Here is a 17,646-nt window from a genome sequence, read left to right as displayed (position 1 = left end):
ACAGTGTCCAATGCAATAAATCCTTCCTTGGAGATGGAGCCAAAGTTACTCACAACATTGAGATGGATCAATAAGGGAATCAAGGGTTAAGGGGAAAGGGCAGGAAAGTAGATGCGAGCAGTATCGGATCAATCAGGATCCTGTTGAATGGCGGAGCAGGCTCAAGAGGATGAACAACTTACTCCCATTCCCATTTATTATCACCTTCTAGTCATTCCAGGTCTAGTCTCAATAAACTCTACAAATTTCGGAAGACTTCCTTGTTCTCGTACTGTGGTTCCCTTGCACAAACGTGCTATTATTTGCCTCCCTAGTTGCTGCAAGTTGTTTGCATTCCTTTTTCAAGTGTGTCGAAATGTTTCTGAATGTCAATATTTTAAAGTTTCTTAACTATTGGAAAATATTCTGTTTTTCATTTTAGTAAGGCGAATTGCTACAAACTCAATGTGATAATGACCAGATGATTCTTTTTATCCATTTATGCATATTAAAACAAATTGGAACCAGAATTAGGCATACTGTATAGGATAATAGGTTAGAATATTAGAATTTTGAGTTCTGAAGTTCCTCTGAGTTTTATAAAATCAGCTTGTTTTATCATTTTAAATGATTGGGACTTCTTAATGCCTTTATGTTAGGAGATTACATAAAAGGCATTTGCGATGAAATATTTGATTATGTTTCGGCATGTTTTACACAGAACATGGAACATTCAATGAAAGCTCTACTTCATATGTGCTTTAATCAGCTCTTTGGCTAGTACTACTTGGGCACTAGATCTCCTTCCATGCCTTAGCAGTTAAATGCACTTCATGTTATTAGGCCAAAGATAGTTTCTCGCATAATCTGTTTCAGGGAAGAAGGGCTTATGCCCGAAACGTAAATTCTCCTGTTCCCTGGATGCTGCCTGACCTGCTGCGCTTTTCCAGCAACACATTTTCAGTAGCTGATCTCAGACAATGGAGGGAAAATGTTAAACTGGGATTCATGTTCCTCATTTGCATCTAATCACAGTGTTGAAAAGTGGATATATGTAGATTCAGATTGGACGAGTTGTGGTGTTCCCCTGGATGTTGGCACTCATTATCCAAATTTAACAAGATTGATTGTTTGGGTGAGATGCTGCAGTTGCATATTTTTAAGAGAAGACTGGTAAATTGAGATTATAAGGATTTTTTAGAAATCCCTATTTCACATTTTGTGATGAAAGAACATGAACTTTGCTTTGACTTCAGCTACTGCTGTTTTAACTATCTGTTGAGAGATGTGAGCCAAGTACGCGCTGCCCTCTAAATTTCACTTCCACTTTTTGAAGAAGAGCTGCATTCAGTGCTTCCTCTTCAATGCACCAAGGTAGATTTGACTAGGCAATGAAAAAACAATGGATGAGAACCAAAATCCATTCCACTTGGGCATGTCAACGCTCAATACCAACAGACAACCTCTCGGAACCTGCGCAGAGTCCAAAAGGCAGTCAGCAAATTAGTGCCTGAAAGGTGCACAAATCTCAATGAAAACACAGCTGGAAGAATGGAAAGAGGAAGGAACTTGCTGGTTTTGTTTTGTAGTGCAAACATTGGATAGAGGTAGAATTCCTCTTGTTGGTTATTTTACAAAAGAAACCAGGACAATCCATTTCACTTCCCCAGTTATTTGCCTTTATCTACATGCAATCAGAAAAATCGGAACTATAACACAACGTTTATCAATGAAGTTTGGAAATAAAAAAATTCCCATTTGCAGTTAGTATTTTGTTGAGTGAGAATCATGTTGCCCGGCCCAGCGTGGCTTGCAATGACTTTTCTCAGGCAATCTTCTGCTCTTCGCCTCTGAGATATAGAGGGATTTGGGTGTCCTAGTACATGAATCACAAAACTATTTATATGCAGGTATAGCAAGTGATTAAGAACGTAAATGGAATGTTGCTATTTATTATAAGGGGCATGGAATGTAAAAGTAAGGATATTTGACTACAGTTATATGGAGTTTTGTTGATGCCACATCCAGACAAATGTATACAGTTTTAGTGTTTTTATTTGAGAAAGGAAGCAACAGAACCTTTTCAGCAAAGATTTACTTGACTAATCCTGGAATGAGGGCATTATAGTAAAGGAAAGGTTGGACAGTTTGTGTCTGTATATATTGGACATTGTTGAGTAGTCGCTTTAGCCAATGCTGCACCTCACCTGAAATGCTGCTACTGAATGCCTCGTCTACAAAAATATTTTATTACCCAACAGTGATCAATGTAATGGAGACACAAACATGACTGAGAAAAATAAACCATTAAAAGCTTGTTTTGTTTCAGTAATGTTCCTGAGAACATTCAGATGATTTATTTTGGATTTAATACTGTAATACCTCAGGCCTGAGCGTTGATATGATTGTGTTTTCATATGTGGGAGAACCTAAAATGTTACTTCTTTTTGTATAGTGACTTAAATGCATACTGCCATTGATGTAGGGCAATTTTGAGTTTATTTTGTCACCTCCTAAGTTTCACCCAGATTCTACAGGAATAATAGAGCATCTCAATCATTTAATGGAATGAGGTGCAAACGTTGGCAGTAGCTCACTTGCTTCCATGAAGTTCCTAAGTTATGGGCTTTTCAAGATTGGAAAAAGAATTGCCCTAACTATCCCTATAGGTAAGGTTCGCTTTACTTCCTACACATAAAAAGTACAATAGAACATATGATGAGGGATTTGTAAATGGTTGTTTTGGTTCTTGGGATTGTAGCGTTTGGTCTTGTTCACATAGCAGACTGTGTCATACCTTTATTGTCATTTTCTGCATTAGCACAATGTTCTGCTGAGTAAAATGCAATGCTGCCTTTGGTACTAGAAACTGAAAGATTTTGTTACTGCAGTATTTACAACCCTGAAATTATTTGTAGAAAGTTAGATATAACAGAGCCTTCAGTATTTTATGAACACTTTTTATTTAAAGGTAGCTATTTAACTTTTGTTTTGCTGAAGGATTCTATTTGCATATTAGTATGATCTCTGTGTAATAACAAGCTGTCAGTTAATGAAGTTATAATGAGCAAGAAGTCTGCTTTTACTGGAGGTTAACCACATTGCTGATTCTGTTAAGACAAGGCAAGATGAGCAGTAAAACAATGAATAATATGTTTATAAAGAATAGACTGGTCAAATGCAACAGCATTTATGGTACTAAGTTGAAAGAGAGAAATATGACCATTGGACTGAATGTTTGAACTGGACACTCCAATGAACTGCAGCGAAATAAAAGTAGTTAAATCATTGCAGACAAATGAAAAAACCTTAGCAATGGAAGTAAAAATAGGCCAAGATTTTTCTCCATTATCCAAGTTAGCCCTGTTTTAGACATATGGTCTTGGGTATAAAGATATAAAGTAGAATAGATTTTTGGCATTCATTTTCTAGACTCCAAAATGAAACATAGCTACTTGGAGGAAGAATTAGTACCTTTTTTCCTAAATTAGTGCATAAAAGTCAAGGAAAAAAAATGAAGGTTATTACTTGCATAGGTAAGGATGTTTACATGCTGACAGTTTTGAGTGCATTGTTGCCATCAGCTTCTGGGCTAACTGTGAAAGGAAAATAAAATTTACAGTGGACAGTCTTTTGAGGGCAATCCCACCAGCATTACTTGAAGGCATTCATTAATTTGATCATATTAGACATTGAAAGCACAGGTGCAGGTTTAAATGCCAGCTGCAGTTAAATGGATTGATTGCTCATACTTCAGCATAGTTGAAATTCAGCAAATTATTAGGTATATAATATCTAGATAAGGGCTGTTGTGGCATAGTGGTAATGTTTTTACTTCTAGGCCAGGAGGCCTTGATTCACGTCTAGTCTGTTCCAGAGGTATGTCATAACATGTCTGAACAGACATTAAAGACATCTGTAGTACCTTGGTAGGGCTGTGGTGGTGTAGTAGTAAACTCCATACCTCTGGGTCTGAAGTTTCAGGTTCATGCCACAGCTACCCCTGAGGTATGTCATAACATGTTCAGACAGGTTGATTAAAAATAATTATAGATTTCTTGTTGTGCTATGGTAGTGTCCCAAGCTCTGGGCTTGGGTTCAACTCCCACCCACCCCAGAAGTGTGTTATAATGTGCCTGAACAAGCTGATTAAAATAACTATAATACCTTGTTATTGTCTCTTACAGTGCATGAAGTTTGAGAATTCTGGAACCATTGTCAAGTTCACTGGCCAAGCCAAAACTAATTTTTAGATTTCTTTGTTCTCTTGTTCATTGTTTGATTCCTCAGATTTCCTTTTATGAAACCTAAAGCAGCTATACATTTCCAATGCAACTTTCATTTCAGTTTAATGGACATTTTGCATATATACCTTTGAAATTGCATTAACTGGTATTTTGCGGTTTGTGATACTATGATAGTTGCATTTAATAGCCTATTCTACAACCAGGAATGAAATAATTTAATGCAACTGATTATTATTAAACATATTGGCTGCCAATATTTTTGGAATATTCGTTGGTGCAAATGGAAAGAAAGAAAGGTGACCAACATGCCTCCTTCCCTCTGTCCACCCCAAAATGCATAGTTCAATCCGCTTTATCTGTTCATTTTATCTGTGGGTGCTGTATTGTTATGAATAGCTAATTGGACCCATTGGGATATAATGGATCATTGCCCTGCCGTTCTCCTGTGTTATAATTTGACATTTTTGAAAAAGAAAAGTCTTACTTTTCAAAGCCTGCTCTGTTGAGACAATAATGCCATAAATTGTGAATGGCCAGCCTCACCATGTGTCCTATGGCATTGAAAGATTTGGCAATCTGATATTTTTCTTTTGAACAATCATTGCCTATTGAGCTGTTTAAGAGAAGTTAGTATTATGATGATCCCAGTAGGATAGGAATTACATATGGTTTCCACTAACTCTTGACATCAACCGGCTAGTGCATCATATAATACTGGATTTCAACTTCACGTTTCTTGAATAGGACAAACAGTTGAGGAAAGTCAGATTTTCAAAATAATTTTGTTTCTTTCCAGCTTCCCCATCTTCACATTGAATGTGTGTTTCTTTGCTTTGAATTCTTCCCTCTTTTCGTTTCATTTGTACATTACTATCTGAGAAGATAGGAAGGTGACCTACACCTATATCTCAACCATGGTTTATACTCTAGGCAGTAGCTTTGTCTCTCCCAGCCAAATGCTTTAGACAGTCTAACTGAAATTGGGAGTTTGAGTCGGGGCAGGTTTTATTTAGCTGTGGCATCAGTGTGCATTAATTATAGTTCACATACAACTTTTTGATTTGGTCTAGTAGGCAAACTAAGTTTGAGTGTGTAATGACTCTGCAACATCTCTACTTGTGTCATGGAGCTTTTAGTGACTGGCAAACTATATCAAACACAGTGAGAAGTTTGGTCTGCTGTGATCTTTAAAAGATTTTATTTGATCATTTTACTCATTTTTATTTATTTCATTTTTTAAATCACTTTTGCCCCACCCTACCTTGCTGAGCTGCAATTCTAGATGCAAGTCTTCTTCCAGAGCCTCTCCCACATGGCTACTCCTTTTTTTGCCTCGTCATGTAATTTGGTCAGAAGAATGCAACCATAGGACTGACCCAAGATTCATGCATATGTAATTGCAGTATTTGTCATTTTTAATGATCAAGTGTTGGAATCCAAATTGATTTTCCTTCCCTGTACCAGGATGGCTGAGGTCAGTTGCAGTATGCTATGGTCAACTAACTTTGAGCTTAAAAATGTGTTGCTGGAAAAGCGCAGCAGGTCAGGCAGCATCAAAGGAGAAGGAGAATCGACGTTTCTGGCATAAGCCTGAAAAAGGGCTTATGCCCGAAACATCGATTCTCCTTCTCCTTTGATGCTGCCTGACCTGCTGCGCTTTTCCAGCAACACATTTTTAAGCTCTGATCCTCAGCATCTGCAGTCCTCACTTTCTCCTACTCAACTAACTTTGAGGATGGCTGGAGGCCTTCCCTGATCTTAATGACCATGAAGACACTATCATAATTAGCTACTTAGCTCAATTTTCCTAACCTAACTAAAGCTCACTTTTCCATACGCAAGGGTCAAGACAGAAGCCTGATTTCCAGAATTTCTCTGCAATAGATGCAGCCCCATTGCTCTCACGCAAATGAGGCGCAGGAAATCATTCTCTCTGTCTTGGAGTAGCTTCCACCATGAAGTGAGTCTTGGGTTGAGCAGCAGTCAAAAGGCCCCGAGGCTGGAACATTCCTTCCGCTTATTGCCAGCACAGTGCTCAGCTGGTGAGCTGGCCTGTTCCGGGGGTGTCTCCACACCGTGTTACAATACGAGCTTCAGATCTATGACATACGAAATGCTTTAAACTTTAGGAAAGTGATTTTCCTTTCTTTTGCAGCACTGTACGGTAGTAGCACATCCAGAGTGCATTGCAGCTAATTAGGTGCAGATGGGTGGAGTAAGCAAACCTCTTCCTTCTGAAGTGCCGTGCATTTTGGTTGTGTTGCTGCTATCCTCCACTGGGACAGTAGGAATCAAGTAAAGCAACCTATTAAAGTTTAAAATGCTTCACAGTGCCATAACAGCAAAGATTTCCACCACCACTTTGAACTAAAGAAGAGCTGCTTTGTTTACATACACCCGTTCCTGTCTCACTGTCTTGAATTATTATTATTGGGGTAGTTTTTCATCCGATAAGGTGACAAACCATACAGGAGCAGCTTGAAGATAGTCAAATGCCTGTGCAATGGTTAACTTTCATGTCGGGAGGTGGTATTTGTTGTGTCAAAATAGCAGGCAACTGCATTTTTACACTTGTATTGTTGTGAGACGGCTTTGATTCTATTCCTTTTGAGACAGCTTAATTACTCTTCTTCCTCTCAGCAGAAGGATTGCTTTAAGTCCACATACTCACCTAATGGCTCTCAGAACCCTTTGTACTTGTTTTGCCCAAAACAAAGCAGGAAAAAAGGGCTTTTGTTTGGATCGATTTGTCTAAAGTAGTAAAGAAAAAGAACTCGTCTAGAAGGGTTAGAAGGTGCAGCCCACCACGCCTCATCCTTCCAGCTTCTGGCCCTGACTTGAAGCAGTATCGCTGTTCTCAGGGGAATCGACCCTGGGATTTTTGGGTGGATTTTTGCAATATCATTAATCACTGACCAGGGAGTCACTTGGCAACTGGCAAAATGTTTGTCATACGTGTAGAAATGGGAAGCAAGTTGAGCGATTGAGCTACCAGACAGGAAAATGCTCAGCGAGCAGTATGCACGGGGGCGACAGGCTGCAGACTGCTCTGAATGCCTTCACACGACAGGAAAGACGCCTGGGAAGGGGATAATAAGACAAGAGACAGGAAATCCTTAATGTTGCTGGCAATCGCTGGTAAATATATAACTCTGAACAGAACCTAAAGATAAAATTTGGTTTGGATGTGCAGTGCTATTAAATGATATCCAGATTTAAGCTTTTGACTTCCAGGAATATATATTTTAATGCTTTGTATTTTTTAAACAGTTGATTCCCACCGTTGATTGCAATGTTTGAAGTACTTTGCACAAAATGGTTTTGTTAGTTACCTGTATCTTTCATCATAGCATAGCTTGTGTTAATTAAACCAACTTAAGTGAAAAATGGTCATGTTTAAAACAAAAGGGTAAAATTGTAAATGTGTTTTAATAGCTTATCCCACCAGAACATAAAGTCAATTTATTCACTGCCATTTGAATAACTGATGATACTGTCTTTTTGTGCAAATGCTCTGGAGGGCAAGCAGCGCTAATCAGTCAAAACTTGTGCTCAGAATTCTATAGTGCATTGTACTGTACTCAATTCCATTTGTATGTTCCTTGAACAGTGGTTCACTAACTGCACTGTGCCATTGTATTGTGTCATACAATTAATTTGCATTGCACTATATGTGGAAGTTGTCTAATTTAGTCTCTCTGAAGATATATTTGTTGTCTTGCATTTTAATCAGCTATATGGTATTGAATTGCATTGTGTTAAGCTTTGTTCTGCTGTGTTCTCTTAAGTTGCTTTGGGTTATGTTGTTTGATGTCAGTACTGTTGAATTTAATTGAATTGTGGTGCATTGTGCTGTGACATGTTACATTGAGGCCCCCTTGCACTTTAGAGTATGTTGCAAATATTTTGATTGCAAGAGACAAAGTTTGCTGTTAAAAATACTGGTCGATATTTGAACTGTGTTTACAAAATTATTGTATTAGGTAGCATTATGATCTGAGTTCTGATTTGATAGCATTGTTGCATAATAGAAGAATTTTAAGTTGGAGAACATGTTCTGCCATTGACATCTCTATTAACTCACCACTGATGTGCTCTATTGTCCCTCCAGTTGAAGGCCATCTACAGTACCTTGATGTAGCAGTTGTTAAATTATCTGTAATGCTGTGGAAGTGTTATATTAAAATATTCATTATCCACCAAAATAGAAATTGGTGAATGATTTAAGATCCATTTTATTCGTTAATGTCATCCAGAGTATATCTTATTCAAATCTCAACTGAGAGGATAATACATTAGTCTCTGACATAAAAACGTACAGTTACCTGAATTCTATTGAAGCTTGCGTCTGCGTTAGGTTGCACCAGACTGTCACTGCCTTGTTATGCTCATTGATTCTGAGATGAGATTCTGACTCCATAACTCTTCATCAATTTTTTAAGTAAGATTTCATAATTTGAGAATAATCATTGGAGTTCAATATTTGGACTTACACAAAGCAAGGAAGGGCATTCAGCTCCTGGTGGTAGTGGTTCCTTGAAAGAGATTCAGTATTTTTTGTTTGTTCATAGGATGTTGGTGTCACTGGCTAGGTCAGCATTTATTGCCCATCCATAATTGCCCAGAGAGCAGTTAAGGGTCAACGCCATTACTTTTGGTTTGGAGTCACATGTAGGCCAGACCAGGCAAAGATGATAGATTTCCTTTCCCAAAGGACATTAGTGAACCAGATTTTTATTTACGATGATTGATAGCAGTTACATAGTTACCATTAAGTTAGCTTTTCCTTCAGTTATAATTTCAACATGGCAGGATTCAAACTCTGGTCCCAGAACATTAGCCTAGGGTTTTGAATTGCTGGTCCAGTCAAATTATCAATTCACCACCACCTCCCCTTTTTCCAGGAGCTAAGGTGGAGAGGGTCGAGAGTGTCAAGTTCCTAGGAGTGACAATAACTGACAATCTGTCCTAGACCTTCCATGTAGGTATGACAATAAAGAAGGCACAACAATGCCTCTTCTCCTTCAGGCAGCTTAGGAAATTTGATATGTCCATGAAGATCCCCATCAACTTTTATAGATGCACCATAGAAAACATTCTATCCGGTGCATAACGGCCTGATATGGCAACTGCTCTGCCCAGGACTGTAAGAAACTACAAAAAGTTGTGTGCATGGCCAGACCGTCATGGAAGCCAACCTCCATTCCATGGACTGCATTTACACTTCTCGACATCATGGAAAGGCTGCCAACATCATCAAAGACCCCTCTTTCAATTCCTTCTGTCGGGCAGAAGATACAGAAGCTTGAAAGACTCATCAAGATGTTCAAGACCAACTTCTTCCCTGCTGTTACTAGACTGTTGAATGGACCTCCCTACCTTCAAATAATGTTAATCTTGCTTTGCACACCTTCTGTGCAGCCATAACTTTGTATGTCTAGCTCTGTCTAAGCATACTATGACCTGCCTGTATTGCTTGCACAACAAAAAGTTTTCACGTACTTATGTACATGTGATTGCAATAAATCAAGTCAAAATCAAATCAAAAATTAATTACACGCCCTGTTCTATCCTATGGTACTGCAGATTTTTCATTTTCAAGTATATTCGTACCTCCATTACAATCGAATGTGCTTCCACTACCCTTTTGCACATCACATTAATTTCATCATAACAGTAGTTCTTAAGTTTAGGAGGCGTCGTTGTCAGTGTTAAACAATTCTACAAGGAGATATTTTTTGAACAGCCATGAACATAACCACTGGTGAAGATAATGAAGGGTCTTTATTCCCTGTATCTAGCATTCCTTTAGCATGAGTTACATCCCTCTTCCCAGAAGGAAATGTTAATAGCTGGAATCACATACTGTTGCTTCAGAGAAAGACTCTGACTGGACTAACTCCCCATGCTTTCTCGGCCATGACTCATCTTCTAAACAATGATCCAACTTTGCCCCTTGCCGTAATCCCAGTTCATTTCCAGCCTTTAATCCTGTTGCAGAGATTTGAAGATAATTGGACATGTACATAGTGATAAAGCATAATAGTTTTGTGTACCTATATCACAGGCACTATCCTGATTCTTGTCTCTGAATTCTCTTCAGCGTCTTCTGAATAGTCAATAATTTGAAATATGCACAATTCTAACTTGAGGACAATCTTTGCTTCAGTCGATGACATCTGTTTAGTATGTAGACAGGGGAAAAGCACCAATTTCAAACAGGCCATTGCTTTCATTAATAATTGATTAACAACATAGCCAAAAGTCAAGAGAGCTTGGCTAAACCTTATTGCTGAAAATCCATTCCTGGATGAGTTGTAGTTTCCTTCAGTTAAACATTGGGAATATCATCATATGGTTTCTGGAAGGGACAGAAAATACTGCTGTCCCACCATTGATCCCATTGTCCTCCCAGGCTACTGTCTAAAGCTGAACCAGACAGTCCATTTCTTTGGTAGCCTTTTTTGACTCTGAGATGAACTGTTGATCATAGTCCATCAAAAATGCCAGCGCCTTTCACCTCTATACACAGGCCCTGCTTCAAGTAATCTGGTGCTGGAACCCTTGCTTTTGCTCCTTGAGATTTAAATATACCAGCCTCTTGGTGATCCACCATCAATAACTTGAATTCATTCATACTCTGCAGACTGAATGCTAACTTGCTTGTTCTTTCTTGTTCACCCATCATGCTTGTTCTTGCTGACCTACAATGGTTTTTAGCCCACCAAGGTCTGTTTCCAAATTCCCTTTCTTTATGACCTTCCTTCAACTACTATTAACCCAGCCTTCAGTCACCCCTCCTTAATATCCCCTGCACTTGGTGTATGATATAAAATGTCTTAAGATGTTTTCTCAAGTTTGCTGTGCTCCATTGATGCAATTTGTTCCTGATTTGATACTTGATTTGAAAAATGTGTTGCTAGAAAAGCGCAGCAGATCAGGCAGCATCCAAGGAGCAGGAGAATCGACATTTCGGGCATAAGCCCTGCTACTTGATCTGAAAAGAGCTCGTAAAACTTTAACAAAATAATCAGGGAACTATATAGTCCATTGAGCCTGAGATCGGTGGTCGGCAAGTTGTTGGAGGGAATCCTGAGGGACAGGATTTTCTCGTATTTGGAAAGGCGAGGACTGATTAAGGATAGTTAACATGGCGTTGTGCATGGGAAATTGTGTCTCACTAACTTGATTGAGTTTTATGAAAAAGTATCAAAGAGGATTGATGAGGGCAAAGCGGTGGACGTGATCTATATGGATTCCAGTCAGGCATTCGACAAGGTTCCTCATTGGTTAACAAGGTTAGATCTCATGGAATACAGGGAGAACTAGCCACATGGATATAGAACTGGCTTGAAGGTAGAAGACAGATTGGGGTGGTGGAGGGTTGCCTTTCAGTCTGGAGGCCAGTGAGCAGTGATGTACCACAAGGATTGGTGCTGGGTCAACTGCTTTTTGTCATTTATGTAAATGATTTGGATATGAACATAGGATATATGGTTAATAAGTTTGCCGATGACACCAAAATTGCAGGTGTAGTGGGCAGTGAAGAAGGTTACCTTAGGGTACAGTGGAATCATGATCAGATGGGCCAATGGGCTGAGGGATGGCAGATGGAGTTTAATTTTGGAAAGGCAAATCAGAGCAGGACTTATACACTTATACACTTAATGGTAAGGTCCTGGGGAGTGTTGCTGAACAAAGAGGTTCAGGTTCATTGTTTCTTCATCCTGGAGTGGCAGGTAGAGAGGACAGTGAAGAAGGCATTTAGTATGCTTCCCTTCATTGGTCAGAGCATTGGGTATGGGAGCTGGGTGGTCATGTTGCGGCTGTACAGGACATTGGTTAGGCCACTTCTGGCCTTCCTGCAGAGGAGAGATGTTGTGAGATTTGAAAGGGTTCAGAAAAAATTTACAAGGATGTTGCTAGGGTTGGAAGGTTTGATTTACAGGGAGAGACTGGAACTATTTTCCCAGGAGCATTGGAGGCTGAGGGGCGACCTTTTCGGGGTTTACACTAAATGTAAGTCTTGTCTACAATAAGAGGTATACCCTTAGTGTTTTAGGGAAGGTGGTCCAGAATCCACGTTTGGAAAAGATGTAGGAATATCATTCCAAGGTTGAGAAACTCTAGTTGCACGAATAGAATGTTGAGACTGTTCTCCTGAGAGGGTAAGAAAGCTTTCAAAATCAATTGTCCACCACCTGATGAAGGAGCAGTGCTCCAAAAGCTAGTGCTTCCAAATAAACCTGTTGGACTATAACCTAGTGTTGTATGACATGTCTAGACAACATAACTAGAGAATGTTTCCATTGGCACAAAGTTGGCCCACCAAAGGATAGAGATTTGAGGTGAATGACAAAAAAAACTAAGGATGGCATGAGGATAAAATTCTGAGGCAGTGAGGTTTTGTGACTTGGAATGCACTGCATAATAATGGAGATTCAGCCATGGCTTTCAAAGGAAATTGGATGAGCACCTGAAGAGACAAAATGTGCAGGGCAGGGGAGTGGAACTAGCTGAGTTACTCCTCCAGATATCCAAATGGCCTCCTGTATTGTAGTAATCCTGAGACTCTGATTTGCCATACAGCTGTATTCTGTATTTTGATCTTCACTTCTTGTTGTCATTTCGTGTGTATTTTATATGCAGCTGTCTGTTGTATTTACATTGCACAGGATTACACAGATAAGATTACACTGATACACACAAAAAAATGCACTCTGAATATTGGAATGTATACTAAGCCTTTCATAAAGTTGAAGAAAATGAAATGTTTAAAATGCAATTTGCGCAGAATTTGTCTTTCTGAATGTTCATTGAAAAGAAACTTTCTTTCTCAGCTGCATGATTGTTTGATTTCCAAGGCTAAGAAAAGCCAGGCATACTTTTCTACTGTTGTTTTTGTCCAAGTGAGTACGAGTGCTTGAATACTTTGTGTCTCACTACAGATGCAATATTGGCTCCAGACACCAGAGTGCCATTGAGCTTTGCTATGCAAAGTAGGCACAAAGTAGGCTATTTGGCCCATTGAGATTTCATTGACATTGAATGAGATCATGGCTGATTTAATCATCTGGAAATCCACTTTCCTGCCTTTTTCACCATACTCCTTGATTATGCTTCTGATTAAAAATATGTCTATCTTAGCTTTGAATAGTCTTAATGATCCAGCTTTAACACCTCTCTGTGGTAAAAGGGAACTCCTCTCCATATCTACCCTGTCAACCCCCTCAGAACCTTATGTTTCATTCAGCTTGACTGATTCTTCTGAATTCTGATGAGTGCAATCCCAACCCACTCAACTTCTCCTCATTAGAAAATCTAACCATACCCAGGATCAACTCATTGAATCTTTTCTGGCCTGTCTCCAGTGCCAGTATGTCTTCACTTAGAAAAGGGAACCAGAACTGTTCACCATATTGTCGGTGTGGTCTAACTTGAGCCTTGTGTATTTTATTCAAGACTTCCCTATTTTTCTTGTTCATTCCCTTTTAAGTAAAAGCCAATGTTTCATTTACTGTTCTTATTGCCCATTGAACATGTATGCTGGCTTTTTATGACTCATGTATAAGGACTCCCAAATCCCTCCACTGAAGCGTTCTGCATTCTTTCTTCATTTAACTAATATTCATCTCATTTATTCTTCCTACCAAAGTGAATACCTCACATTTCCCTACATTATTTTCTGTCTGCCGAGTTCTGGCCCTCTCATTTAACCTGTCTATATTCTCTGTTGACTCTTTGTGTCACCTTCACCACTTGCATTCCCACTATTTTTGTGTATCTGCAAGCTTAGCAAGAGTACATTCGCTTCCCTCAGCAAATGTAAGTATTTATGGTCCCAGCACTGATTCCTATGGCATTCCACTTGTTATGGTTTGCCATCCTAAAAATGACCCCTTTTATTTCACCTCTCTGACTCAATTAGTGAACCAAATTTTCTAACTGTGCAAACACCTTGGGCTGTGATCTTAACTAGCTTTAGTGTGATACCTTGTTGAATGTTTTTTACATGTCCAAATATACTGCATCTACTGGTTCCCCATGCAAGGTCAAAGGAATACATTTCGCAGCCAAACTTATTAAATGTAAATGAGTAAGTGAAGGGTTCTAACGCATTTTAGATCTTACAATAGTTATTAAACCTTCCTAATTTGAATAAATAGAAAATGGTTGCAATGTACATAATAATTTTGTGACTTTTTTTGCTATCCATGGAAACTGTAAGGTCAGACTTTTCTCTTTCTGCAGATTTCAGATAAGTTTATTAATATGAAACAAAGATTAAAAGAAGTAAATGAAATGAAGCAAATTTAAGTAATGCTTTCCATTTATATATATTCAAATAAATCCTGTATAATATTTGTATTTTAAAGGAATGTTTTAACCTTTGATACACCTGGTCCAGATTGAAACTGCAGTATTTGTGTTCAAATAGTGTTGAACATTTAATTTCTGACTCGTGGTGACACTGATGTTCAACCTCCAGTAACGTGACACGATAAGGATGCCAATAGAGATGTACAGCACGGAAACAGACCCTTTGGTCCAACTCGTCCATGCCGACCAGATATCCTAAATTGATCTAGTATCATTTGCCAGCAGTTGGCCCATATCCCTTTAAACCCTTCCTATTCATATGCCCATCCAGATGCCTTTTAAATATTGTAATCTACCAGCCTCCACCACTTCCTCTGGCAGCTCATTACACATGCACCACCCTTTGAGTGAAAACGTTGCCCCTTTGGTCCCTTTTAAATCATCCCCCCTCTCACCTGAAACATATGCCCTCTAGTTCAGAACTCCCCCACCTCTATTTACCCTATCCATGCTTCTCATGATTTTATAAACTTCTATAAGGCCACCCCTCAGCCTCTGACGTGATATTTCTTAGGGAAACAATGTTTAATCAAAGCACTTTCAAATATGAAGAAACTGACCTTTAGTGTTTTGATGTCATTGTACACCCAGACTTTTGTAGGCCTTGGAATCTTCTGTGTGAGATTGAGTGCCTGTAAATCCTTTTCCATCAAACAGCTTTGAGTACTTATTTTTAGTTTAATGATGCAACTGTGCACATCAATACCAAGGTCTTGGCCCTAAAATCCAAATCAATGGCATTGTTTATCATGCAACAAGTGGATAGTATGTCAGCTGTAAGTATTCTGGAAATGGCAGTCTTTTAGTCCATGAGTTGAAATAAAGAAGCATTTTTAATTATGTTTGACATTAATGGATTTTTAAAACCCTTCAGCACAAATTGTTAGCTGACTGTATTTCGTTTCGCTGAGTTAAGTGTTTCCTTGCTGACCAGCCCTCAGACTTGCTGATACTGGTACACGATATTATATGGACACAAAAGTAGTGTCTATGAGTTAGCGTTTTATGAATGTTTGGAAAACTGGCAACAGATTGCAGTGTAAGTTGGACATAAGAACACACAATGCCTTGAGTCCTGTTCTCTTCGGATGTGCTCATTGATCCCAAAGTGCTTAATTTGATGTTTCTTCATACCATTGAGCTTAGTCTCTCAAAGCCTGACATTTGTTCACTATCAGTTGTATGTCTGGTATATTCTTTCAGTATCCTAAGGCTGAATCATGTCACCATTTGGTTTATTAGTTCTGATGCCTTTATTACAATGCAGTGTTCAGAATGTTGTCAGAAGTTGTTGAGTACTAGTTTTTCAACTGATGGTCTTAATAACTTTTACTAAAGAGATGAGCCAGTGATGTTTGCAAAAAAAAATTGGATGAATATGCTTTTAATTAGCCCACAGATGTATTTAATCAAACTTGTGTTTGACTGCAAAATAGTATATTGGAGGTGTCTGAGGATATGCCTGTCCGTCTTGTGTCCTGTCCATGTTGTTTCCTGTTTGACAGCTTGGAATGAGTAATCCGAAGAACTCTGGTGAGATACAACACTAGACTTGGTATTCTTTCCCAAGTGATCAAACAGACATGGAGGGGCCCGGTGATACATTTACAACATTATTTCATTGTGCATGACAAGGGAGTAGTTTTCAGAATTGGTTTCTGCTTCTCACATTATTCTTTATAAAAGCATAGTATCAATTTTGTTGATTTATTTCCAGTTTTCTGCTTTGAATTCCCAATTTATTTTATTTGTGTATACTTTCAGACAGCTGTACAGCTGGTTGAACACACTTTTGGTCAGAATTTTCTTTCGGATTTGAATCTCTTTGTAAGTTTATTTGTCGGAGGTACTTTTTATACTGAGTCAGTGAAGTGGGAGTTTTCAGGGGAGCCCTTTTAGGTTTTGTTTCAAAACTTTAGCATCAAAACCTAGCTCTTGGCCTTCTAAACCACAGCAGAATCAAAGAATGTTTAATAATTAATTTGCTGCATAGCTTTTCTGTTGATGCTGCCAGTAGGATTCTGACATCCTTGGAACAGCTAGAGACATTTATACTCCCATAACCTGTTAGCAGTTTCATAAATTAACATTTCATGGGGCTCTGAATTTACCATCAGGAAAAGGGATTTGGACTTAAATAGCAGAGACTAAGTAATCTGAATAAAACAAAACTTGATGCAAAGCTTTGTCAATGGGAAAGTGACTTTGTTTATTTTCCAGAGTTGGTTTCAAAGCAAGAGGACTCAAAACCACTTTGGGAAGCCGTTTTTCCTGGTACTTTCCTAATTGCAAAGTTCTGGCAAATTGGTTACTATTTTTGAGCCTCTGAGCTAGGGAGAGTGTGGGGAAATGGCATCTGCCTTTTCAGCTCACTCATATTGCCAGAGGGTATTTGCAGAATTACTTTGCTACTCTCTCAGGTTTTTATTCCTGTGTATGAATTTAGTGTGCGTATGTTAAAAATATGCTGGATGTAATAAACAAAGGTTAGCTGGTCTGAAAACATCAGGTTGCCTACGCAAGAGCAGCATTTCTTCTATCCATTCTCGCCTTGACTTGACCATTGCTGAAACAAGGTAAAAACAATGACTGCAGCTGCTGGAAACCAGATTCTGGATTAGTGGTGCTGGAAGAGCACAGCAGTTCAGGCAGCATCCAAGGAGCTTCGAAATCGACGTTTCGGGCAAAAGCCCTTCATCAGGAATAAAGGCAGTGAGCCTGAAGCGTGGAGAGATAAGCTAGAGGAGGGTGGGGAGAAAGTAGCGTAGAGTACAATGGGTGAGTGGGGGAGGGGATGAAGGTGATAGGTCAGGGAGGAGAGGGTGGAGTGGATAGGTGGAAAAGGAGATAGGCAGGTAGGACAAGTCCGGACAAGTCATGGGGACAGTACTGAGCTGGAAGTTTAGAACTAGGGTGAGGTGGGGGAAGGGGAAATGAGGAAACTGTTGAAGTCCACATTGATGCCCTGGGGTTGAAGTGTTCCGAGGCGGAAGATGAGGCATTCTTCCTCCAGGCGTCTGGTGGTGAGGGAGCGGAGGTG

At 39.2% G+C, this 17,646-nt stretch overlaps 1 protein-coding gene across 10 annotated transcripts in view; it reads left to right on the top strand.

Annotated features, from left to right (window-relative positions):
• The window catches only part of raraa (retinoic acid receptor, alpha a), a 580,457-nt gene that overhangs the window by 321,966 nt on the left and 240,845 nt on the right, over positions 1-17,646 (top strand). Inside the window, exon 1 of one of the 10 annotated variants that reach the window (XM_043674911.1) lies at positions 6,726-7,364. The exons of the other annotated variants lie outside the window; for them this stretch is intronic. Coding sequence (XP_043530846.1) covers positions 7,280-7,364 — 85 coding nt within the window. The 5' untranslated portion in view covers positions 6,726-7,279. Of the gene's footprint in view, positions 1-6,725; positions 7,365-17,646 lie in introns of those variants that run through there. 10 annotated transcript variants of the gene reach the window in all.

This window comes from Chiloscyllium plagiosum, chromosome 33 (genome assembly GCF_004010195.1).
Source record: "Chiloscyllium plagiosum isolate BGI_BamShark_2017 chromosome 33, ASM401019v2, whole genome shotgun sequence".
NCBI classification, from domain to species: domain Eukaryota; kingdom Metazoa; phylum Chordata; class Chondrichthyes; order Orectolobiformes; family Hemiscylliidae; genus Chiloscyllium; species Chiloscyllium plagiosum.
This window is presented reverse-complemented; position numbering and strand designations above follow the sequence as displayed.